This window comes from Solanum tuberosum, unplaced genomic scaffold (assembly GCF_000226075.1).
Source record: "Solanum tuberosum cultivar DM 1-3 516 R44 unplaced genomic scaffold, SolTub_3.0 scf00043, whole genome shotgun sequence".
In the NCBI taxonomy this organism is placed as follows: domain Eukaryota; kingdom Viridiplantae; phylum Streptophyta; class Magnoliopsida; order Solanales; family Solanaceae; genus Solanum; species Solanum tuberosum.
In genome coordinates this window covers 1,767,201-1,777,697 of record NW_006238969.1, presented here as the reverse complement: position 1 = coordinate 1,777,697, position 10,497 = coordinate 1,767,201, and the positions used below count along the sequence as shown (strand labels likewise).

Here is a 10,497-nt window from a genome sequence, read left to right as displayed (position 1 = left end):
AATTTGGGGGGGGGGGGGATAGGTGGTGTTAGGATGATGCACTAACATTCACATTTTCTAACAGCAATAGAATTCTCTACCAGAATGAGATGATACATAGTCCAACAAGTTCAAAGGTTGCAAGAAGGAAGATCCAGCAAACTTGAGGTTCAGAAGGAACCTCTAATAAGATTTGAAGGTAGGCGAAACTCCAAAGTAACGTCCAGCTACTCTATGACGAAGTTCCTTACATGATGGTCAAGATTCTTAGACGTTAGGGGGTACCGCTTCATGGTTTAAGTAGTTAAGCCACATGAAGCTACATTGTAGGGCTTCTTGGGACTGAGGTCATACAGCATAAAGGAAGAAAACACTTATGTCCAAGAAGGTGATGACACGATGAAGTGATTGTTTTGTTACTTTTTTATAAGGTGACTATTCAGAAAAAAAAACACGAAAGGGTGGGACCTATTACGAAAAAAGAGAAAACAATTGCTTCTTATATATGACTAAGGTTCTCACTGTGACTTCTTCTTCATTTCTTTTTTGTCTTGGTTGTTGTTGCGGCTTCTTTTATTATTCTCCTCTCTGTTTCATTGCTTCTGCAGCTTCAACTTTATTTTCTGTCTTTTTTTTAATTTTAGTTTGTTAATTACTTTTATTTGTTTTTTTCCTTTTTCCACATAAGCCAAATGGACATATCTATTATTTCAGTTTCAAAATACTTTCCTGATCTTCTTTAATAATAAAAAAACAATTTAGCTTATAAATCGACTAATATTGCTGCGTTTTTCCTTCTTTCTCAGTTTTCAAAAAGTTAGCATACCGAAAGAGAAGCCCAAAATAGTTTCAACTTATTCTGCTAATCTTTTTTTTAATTATAAAAATAAGCTGATAAATCTTTTGTGCAATGTTGATTTTGATATTCTTTTATTTAACTTCAATGAAGTGAGCATTACACTTGTCTCTTGAAACAATAGTGTCCCTAGTCACTTTTTCCCGCTGCTCGTAAAAAACATTGATGAGCTCCTTCATTTGGTTGGTGGTAGCACGGGGAGTGATTTTTATTTTATTTTGTTATTTTGAGCAACAAACATATCCATTATAAACAAAGAACTACACCAAAGGTGTAATTATTACTAGTAGTCATCATATGAGCAAAATCTACCACCTTTTTTTCTTTTTTTGAGAAGGTAACATTTGTGTATAGTCATTGAACTAGTGCATGGTTGCACTAAAACCATATTTACAGCTTGTCAAAAAAGTAAGAGAACTGAATCTGAATCCTAAAAGGAACCTAGGATATCTATAATGAATTCAGTGTCCTCTAAAGACATTTTCTTGCACCAAAAGCAAAAAAGCCTGATACAATTTAGTTTGATCTTTTGAAGATCACAACTCTTGCTCTCAAAACATCTAGCATTTTTTTCTTTCCAAACAATCCACCAAATACAGGCTCGGACAATCCTCCATCTATCTCTATCTGCAGCTCCCACCCCTACTTCTCCCCAGCTGTACAAAAGATGTGTGATTATGCTACTCATAACCCAAGCAAAACCCCTGAGCCTAATGAAAATCCTCCACAGCTGGGATGTTATCTTGTACTAAAGACAGATGATTGACTATTGACTGTGTCAACCTCTTCCCCACATAAATAGCATCTAGAACACATGGAGAACTTCCTTTTCTTATGATTTTCATGTGTTAAAATTGCTTCTCTTGCCAGAAGCCAAGGGAAACATGACACCTTGAAAGGGATTTTAGGGTTCCAAGTTTACTTCCAAGGCCAAAGAGGTTGTTGTCCACCTTGATTTAGCAACTTATATGCAAAGTTTACCTTGAATGTTCCTTTGTTATTTCTGCTCCACCATAATCTATCATGTTCATCCCTTGTTCCTGTAAAAACTTTCAACCTTCCAAAAAAATCAATCACAGTCTCAATTTCCCAACCATTGAAAATCCTTCTAAGTTCTAAATTGGAATTCATGCATGTTGTGTCCAAACCTTAGCTACACTCACTTGTTTATTCACTACCAAGTCATGCATCTCTGGAAAGATACTTTTCAAACCAGTAGTGCCCAACCATTTATCCTCCCAAAATGAAGTCTTAAAAGCACAAGATTCCGATAGACTGCCACAGGCTTACCCCATATGGTGTAAGAACCTCCTTTGTCATCCACTTGTTCTCCTCTCCATATTTTGCTTGAAATACTTTAGCCCAGTATGGTTGAGGCTCTTGAGAATACCTCCATAACCACTTTAGTCTAAGGGCTTTGCTCTGCTTTTTCAAATTCCTTACTCCTAGATCCCATGTTTCTTCCACAGAGAACCTTGTTCCACTTGACTAAATGTTGGATAGTGGAATCATTTTCCTCTGTCCCTTTCCATAAGAAATCCCTCTTAATTTTATCCAGTCTTTGTATCACTCCATCAAGATGGGGAAGATGGACATCATGTAAGTAGGCAAGGCATCCAAAACTGAATGAATGAGAGTGACCTTACCTCCCAAGGAGATATATTGAGATTTCTATCTTGTAAGCTTCTTCTCACACTTCTCAATCACTGGTTCAGATGTTCAAAGCCTTTGATTTGGCACCTAAGGGCAGATAAATGGTAGGCAAAAAACCTACTTCCCCTCCCAAAATCCAAGATAGATCCTCCATATTAGAGACATTATTAATAGGATATAACTGACTCTTTCTCCAGTTTATATGCAAACCTAAGACTCCTTCAAACAGCACCAAGATTGATCTTAAAACCAATAGTTGTCCCTCATTTAGCATCACAAAATATTAAGGTGTCATCTGTACACGGTAAATGAGTGACTTCCATGTTGCCATTTGATATTGAGGCTTGAGTTGTGGCTACCTCAAACCCTTGAGGCATTCGTTCTCTCTGGCCACCTTTATCATGTCATTTAGGCCCTCCATAACAATGATAAAAAGGAGAGGAGATAGGGGATCTCCCAGCCTCAGACCCTTGAGCAGGGAAAAATACCTTCAAGTGCAGCATTTATGATGACTAGAATCTAACAATGGAGATGCAATACTTGATCCACTAAATCCACCTCCTTTGGAAACCCATACATGCAAGCATCTTCAACAAAAACTTCTAATTCACATGGTCATATGAATTTTCTATGTCCAGTTTGCACAAAATTCTTAAATCTACTACTTCATCTGAAAGTAGAATGGCATCCATTATTTGTCGATTTTTAATGAATGCCATCTGTTGAGCATCTACTAGCTTTTCAACCACTTACTTCAATCTTTCCATCAGCACTTTGGATAATAGCTAATATACACTTCCTATGAGGCTGATGGGCATAAAATCTCTCAGTTCCTTGGCACCATTCTTCTTTGGGTTCAGAGCAATGTAGGTGGTATTAAAGCTCTTCTCAAATATATTGTGAGAATGGAAATTCTTAAAGGTATCCATGATATCCTTCTTCGCTACATACCAACAATTGATAAAAAGACCCCATTGTGTAGCTATCTGGACCAGGAGCTTTGTCCATGGCACACATCTTCAGACATGCTTGTACTTCTTGCTCCTCAAACTCCCTTTGTAACAGTTCATTTTCAGTTTCGTGACCATTGGACAGTTGATTAGGTTGTTGGAAGGTCTTCTATATGAGGTTTCTGAATAAAGCTTCAGATAAAAACCAGTGATCTCCCCTTTAATTCTCAATGGATCCTTCATTGCTTCATCTTGAATTTTCAGTTGATCAATGTTATTGCATCTTTTGTGTGCATTGGCCACTTTGTGAAAATACTTCATATTTTTGTCCCCCTCTTTCAGCCACAAAGCTTTTGATCTTTGCCTTCATGCTATCTCTTCTAAGATGTTGTTCATAGTCCATAATCAAAGATGCCTTCATTGCTGATTCTTCTTCTATTAGGACTCTATTCTCCATTACCGCATCCAGCATAGCTAATTGACTTAGGATTTGGACCCTTTGTAACCCTAGGTTGCCCAGTTGGTTCTACTCCACTCCTTCAATTTGCCTTTTAAGGTCTTGAGCTTACACCCAAGGATATAATCAGGCTTACCAATGAATACAAAAGACTCCCACCATTCTCTAATTTTTTCCACAAAGCCCTTTGTGTTGAGCCACCAATTATCAAACTTGAAATAGGATTTGTTGTGCCCCCAAATTCCACATTGTAGAGCAATGGGACTGTGATTAGAGCACAATCTTCGTAGCACCACTAGTTGAATTCTGTTGAAGCTATCATTCCCACTCCTGGAAATTAAGATCCTATCAATTCTAGAAGCAACATTGTTATTGTCCCCTTTAAATAATCAAAACCTACCACCTAAACCTCATAAATAATCAAAAACACAAGGAATGTCCTCTGCCTCTTGAGGATACTACTCATGAATAAAACAAAAGTAGAAAAGCACTACACAATTCATTTTCAACCTCTAAAGGGAAACTCTTTTTCTTTAAAACACCACAAGTTTCTCTCCTTCCAAATTGTCCCCCAGATGCAAGCTGGGACAATCTTCCATTTCTCATGGGATTACCATCTCCATTACAGCAAGCGAAAACTTCCAATGTCCTTTGGCATAATCCACCTGATTCCCTCTAAGTGATGAAAACCTGCCAAAGTTGTTCTGTCACTTTATAGTGTAAGAAGAGATGATTTTATTGTCACTGCTTCAGCTTCACAAAAAAAAACATCTAGAGCATAGCTTAGAGAACCCTTTTCATTAGATTATCTTGAGTTAAGACAGCTTGTTCTGCCACTAACCATGTAAGGCATGCTACCTTGTATGAAATCTTGACTTTCCATATCATCTTCCAAGGCCAAAACCCTGATTGAGAATTTGTGTTGTGGAAGCACTTATATGCAGATTGACAGAGAAACTTCCTTGCTTGTCTTTCAACCAGAATAGACTGTCATCATTAGTGGAGAAGTCTTTAAACTGTTTCCAAGTGTTGTAGAAATCTGTCAACCTCTCCACCTCCCAGTCATTGAGAAGTCTAAGTTATCCCTTAACTCCAGAATTGTAGCCTTTTTCTGTTGGTTCAGGTAGTAGATATCAGGAAACAGACATTTCATAGTGTGTTGGCTAACACATGAATCATCCCCAGTGTTCAGGGAAGCGTGAAGCGGAAAAAAGCAATAAGGCCCCGCTTCACACTTTAAGCGATGAAGCGCTCGCTTTAAGCGATGAAGCGCTCGCATACTCATTCTAGTCTGTGAAGCGTAGAAGGCTCGCATCACTTCGCTGCGCTCGCTTTCCTGAACACTGATCATCCCAAAATGGGATCTGCCCTCCATTACCTACTTTGATCTTAGAACTAATTAAGAGTTTGGGCCACCCGTTCCTGATGGATCTCTACAAGTCAACACCATATGGATTTTTCACTTCCTTGGTAATTGTTATGGTCCCCTGATATGGATCTAGTTATGGGGCGTTGTAGTGTGAAATCGAATGTTTTCTTCCTACGACCTATGATGCTGGTTCGTTAAGAGAGAACCTGCAATCTCTTGAGTTTGAAGTACTCAAAGACTTAGTAATTTTCTGCATAACATTTCACTGAATTCAAATACATTAAATACAACACTGAAACAAAGAAAGTAACTGCCTACTGCCTACTACAACTGAATGAGAAAGTGGAGGAGTAACCTCCTTACTGCAATAACTGCTACACAGAAAATAAAAACATAAATACTTAAAAGCTGTAGTAAAATAACTTATAAGCTAAAGTAATCTACTTTCTAATTTCCTTAAATCTCCCATGTGTAAACCGTTGGTAGACTAAAGGGGTGCTAACAGTAATCAAGTGCTCTTCCATCCCATACCTTGTCAAGATAGTTTCTTTCTACGATGAATGTCCATCTGTTGCAAATCTCCAAAGCCATTTCAGTGGGAGGCTATGATTTTGTCCTCGGGTTCTTTATTCCTATTCCACCTTCCTTCTTGTGGTTATACCTGTATCCCATTTTACCAAGTATATCTTCTTGGTCTCACAATTGCCAGAGAAAATCCCTTCTAATTGCATCCAGTTTCTTGATAACATTCACTGGCATAGGGAATAAGGACATCATATAGAAGTTGGCATGGCATCTAATACACTGTTAATTAAAGTCAATCTACTCTTCCAATTAACAAGTTTCTTTTCACATTTCTCCAGTACAACATTCCAAAACTTTGATTTACTCTTAGCACCAAGGGCATACCAAGATAAGTAGTAGGCAGTTCTCCTATTCCGCCACCCTATATGTTGGCCAAAATATTGATTCTTGGCACCTCATTTACTGGATAAACAAAACTCTTCCCCCAATTGATGTGAAGTCCCACAATAGCTTCAAACAGAATAAAATATCTCTCAATTATTTCAATTGATCACTCTCTGCATCACAAAACACTAGTGTATCATCTGTATATGGAAGGTGAGAAATTGATAGCCCTTGATTGTCTCCAGGATTAACCTTGAATCACCTGAGCATATCATTATACTTGGATGTTCTCAACTTATCACTGAGTCCCTTCATGGACAGAATGAAGAGAAAAGGGTATAGGGGGCTCCCTTGTCTCAATCCTCTCTTAGAAGAGAAGAAACCAGAGGGTGAGCCATCCAATTTATCGTAATCGATTAGTTAACATGGGACTCACCCCATCTTTACATAAGCAATTTCTTGAACGGAAAAAATAGATGCTTTCATGGACTACTTTGACTTTAGGGATTTGCTTCATCATTAGCTAAAGAAGGGAGACAAGAAGGAACCATTATCAGGACAGAGAACTTTATTGTACCAGAACAAAACTTTATCCATTAGTCTGCTATCAAACCGCAGCCTCTCCCATGTCCTCCATAGGAATCCTCAATTTAAGTTATCATAAGCCTTTTCTATATCTAACTTGCATAGAATTTCAGGGACATTGGAAATCTTCCTCACATCCACATATTCATTTGCTATTAAAATGGCATCCGTAAGTCGTGTACCTTTCATGAATGTCATTTGTTGGGCATCCACCAACTTAGACACAAGTTTCTTAAGACTTTCAGCAAGGGGAGTGATTTAACAACTAAAAACTTAAGGAAGAAGAGAAATTGCATATACCAATTGGTCTTATGGAAGAGTTTGGTGAAGACATGAACCACTTCTTTTTACATTGTCAAGTAGTATCTCACGCATGGGAAATCATTAAATGGTTTGTTAGTTTGCACTTCAATAGGTGATGCAATGCACCAAGAAGGCGGCACTATTCAACTGAACATTCAGAAGAATGAGGAGAAGACTAAAGAAGTGGGATATTACTCCACTAGCACCCATGTGGATTGTATGGAAGATAAAAATAGGAGTGCCTTTGAAGGATAAAAAAATGATATTTTACATTTTTTGAGGAAAGCCTCTTTGTCCTTGTCTCTTTTAGTGCACCCACAGGCGGAGCTAGGGCAAAGGGGTACGGATGAATGCATAAATAATTTTTCTATGCATTTATAATATATGTTGAATTCCCTTGGCTTTACTTGTATTTATTTCTTTAAATTTTGAACCCCCTTCACCGTTGGGTGCACCGACAAGATTCCAATTTGTATACAAGACTAAGTGTCTTTAGTACAGAATCGTATTTATTCCATTCTCCACTATTTTATACCACTTGTATAAGGAAGTTCTTCTTCCCATTCAATTATATTATTTTAATCTTATGAAAAATGGTTATAAGAATTTCATGTTATAGACCACCATAGAATGCTGGAATGCATATTCCATGTTTATTTGGACACGTAAAAGTTTGTGTTAGATTTGCAGATTGAAATGCAAGAATAACAAATATCTGGAAAGAAAATAGAGACTAGTTTGCAGCTATAAACAGGCAGAAATGGTTCCTACGAGTACGGAAACAAAGCTTAAAAAAAGCTCAGACACTAGCAAAATATATGATAATCCCACATATCATAATCTAAAACTGAAACAAAATACTAGAGAAGCAATCACATTCCAAGTTTAACACCAAGCTCAATCATTTGAAAAATAGTCCTTTCCACAATTAAAAACCTAAGTCCTAAAACCTCTATCTCCAATAAAGACAGCAAATGTACATCCAAACACACTACCCAAACATAACAAATTTTGAATGCTTAATCTAAAAAAGGGAATTGCCATCAGTCATCAAGATACGGAGATAAGATAACCAAAAACAATGAAAATCCACCTCCTTTCTAGGTTTAGGGGGCACACTAATTAATACCTGTAGATTAACATCGTGAATGGATGGGGAACCAATTCCCTCAAAAATTGCAACTTTAAAGTCTTCAAATGTCCATGTTGATGAGATCGTGATCTGAAAATAGTGACAAGACAGACAGAAAATCATACACCAGCAGGTATTTGTGAGAAAAAGTAAATAACAGTACACAAACCTACCTTTTCTGACTTAACTACATCTTTTACACGAATCTTGTCTTCATGATACTGTTAAATAGACAAAAAAACAAAGTTACTGAAAAAAGCAGAACTATCACACTTAAAATTATAGCACAAAAGGAATATATCAAGTTACCAATTCTCAAAAAAGAAATTATAGCACAAACAAATCGCATATATGCAAGACCCAATTCAGATGGCACAGTGCTGAATGCCACATATCGCATAACTATTTCTCAGCAATGTGTCGTGCATCTACCCAATATTAAGTGACGCATCAAACAGCTGAAACACGTAACCACTTCCATTTTTTCATATGGAAGAGGGGTCTGACATCTAAAGAGTCCAGCAACAAATTTTGAAAAAGTAGTCATTTTACCAGTTACTAATAAAATAGTGCTATATCACTTATCTTAAAAGAAGGCAAAAAATAGTGGGGTATGACATATTGAGACCTGTTTTTCCAACTCTTCAGTGACGTCTTCAAACAAATCTTTTGGTGTTGAACCAGAAGTATTTGATGCAACAGCCTGATAAGCCACAAACTCCTTAACCTACATATTCGCACAACCACAGGTCAATCCGCGAGAAAGGTGGAACTAATAAGAAATATAATGAAATGATACAATATTAGAGACTAAATTTTCTTAAAATAAAGAACTTTATTATCATTGTTTAAAGGTGTTGATGAAGACATAATTAAATAAATAAAATTGTGTTCCTTCTAAAAGCTTAAGCTTCTCAATAAGATGATCACACACTTCAACATGGTATCAGAGTAGATGGAGGTCCTGGCTTCGAGTCTCACCGACATGCATTATCAAAAAGATTTTTTGTGTGTTGAAGACATAATTAAATAAATAAAAGTGTGTTCTCTCTCTAAATCTTTAAGCTTTTAAATATCTGTCACACTTCAACAAAAGGTAGAGAAGTGGAATACCATCTGACAATAATCGCGCCAAGATGTTTTTGCAGTAAGCATGCCTGCAGCAATATGCTCCTCTATCATCTTTCGGAATGCATCCCGGTTCTTGCGCTCTGCACGCCTCAGTTGCTCCTTAAAATTAACAAAAATACACTTAGTGAGTTGATCACCCAGAATGAGGCATAGAAAAGGAGGGTACCCTCTTCCAACATCCCCTCCCCCGCCCCCCCACACACACACAAACAAAAAAGAAGTGTCAGAAAGAACCTTTTGCAATTTTCTCTGTTCTTCGTCCTCCTTCTCCAGGTCACGGATGTATTCCTTCAGAGAAGAAAGATATCAGGGTCATCAATTATTAGAAAATGGTGTATTTTTTTCCTTTTAAAAAAGGTCAAGAAGAAGAAGCTACTAGAAAAGAAATGAAAACCTCATCATAAACTTTAGGGCATCAACTAGTTGAACTTTAAAAATAACGTGTACATTTATTTTTCACCTGTATGAATTCTCCTTTTAAGAATTTGATAAAGTTATGCCCTATTTCTCTTTACTAGACTCTGCATTCTATTCCAGTAACTTCCTGAATTTCCTCTTAGAAAAAAAAATTCAGAAGTTGTCCCCTCTTTCTTACTTAGGGGTGGCAAAAATGGGCGGGGCGGGTCGAGTCGATATGGGTGGAATGAGTCAAGTAAAAACAGATAAAATATCCGATCCAACCCATATTTGATATGGATAAAAAGGGGTAAACCCAACAATAATATTGATATCCATATTATCCATTGCTTCTTATTATGTAAGGAAATAAGTACTTCGAGATTACAAGTTCATTTTTTATTCTTTTTCTCCTTTTAGGGTGTGTTTGATATGAAGGAAAATGTTTTCATGTTATCCTAGAAAATATTTTTCTGGAAAATGAGTGGTTTTGAGTGGAGATTGGGAGGTCAAAATGTAGGTCTCGAGGTGGAGTCGGATCAGGGTCGGAAGTCAGATCCCAGGTCTTGACCCATTTAAGGTGGTGGTGAGGTCTAAGGAAAAATTTGAATATTATTTTCTTGATTTAAGGGAAGTTTTGAAAAAAAAATCCTTAGTATATGTATGAAAGTAATTTTCTTAAATTAGAGGAAAAATAAGTTCATTTGAAAAAAAAATTCCAGAACATTTAAGCCAAACAAACATAAGAAAATTGGGGGGGGGGGGGGGGGCCCCCAA

The 10,497-nt window shown here is 37.1% G+C and overlaps 1 protein-coding gene and 1 long non-coding RNA gene across 4 annotated transcripts in view; both read right to left on the bottom strand.

The window, feature by feature from the left end:
• LOC107059876 (uncharacterized) overlaps nucleotides 1–8,167 on the bottom strand; it is a 10,740-nt gene extending 2,573 nt beyond the window's left edge. The window contains exons 1-2 of the long non-coding RNA XR_001473002.1: nucleotides 5,553–8,167; nucleotides 4,355–4,356 (exon numbers count right to left, since the gene is read on the bottom strand). This is a non-coding gene — a long non-coding RNA (uncharacterized lncRNA). The remainder of the gene's footprint in view (nucleotides 1–4,354; nucleotides 4,357–5,552) is intronic.
• LOC102588653 (pre-mRNA-processing protein 40A-like) overlaps nucleotides 1–10,497 on the bottom strand; it is a 44,963-nt gene that overhangs the window by 19,880 nt on the left and 14,586 nt on the right. For all 3 annotated transcript variants that reach the window (XM_006343372.2, XM_006343371.2, XM_015306954.1), the window contains exons 20-24: nucleotides 9,559–9,612; nucleotides 9,307–9,423; nucleotides 8,822–8,920; nucleotides 8,367–8,414; nucleotides 8,191–8,283 (exon numbers count right to left, since the gene is read on the bottom strand). In XM_006343372.2, coding sequence (XP_006343434.1) covers nucleotides 8,191–8,283; nucleotides 8,367–8,414; nucleotides 8,822–8,920; nucleotides 9,307–9,423; nucleotides 9,559–9,612 — 411 coding nt within the window. The remainder of the gene's footprint in view (nucleotides 1–8,190; nucleotides 8,284–8,366; nucleotides 8,415–8,821; nucleotides 8,921–9,306; nucleotides 9,424–9,558; nucleotides 9,613–10,497) is intronic.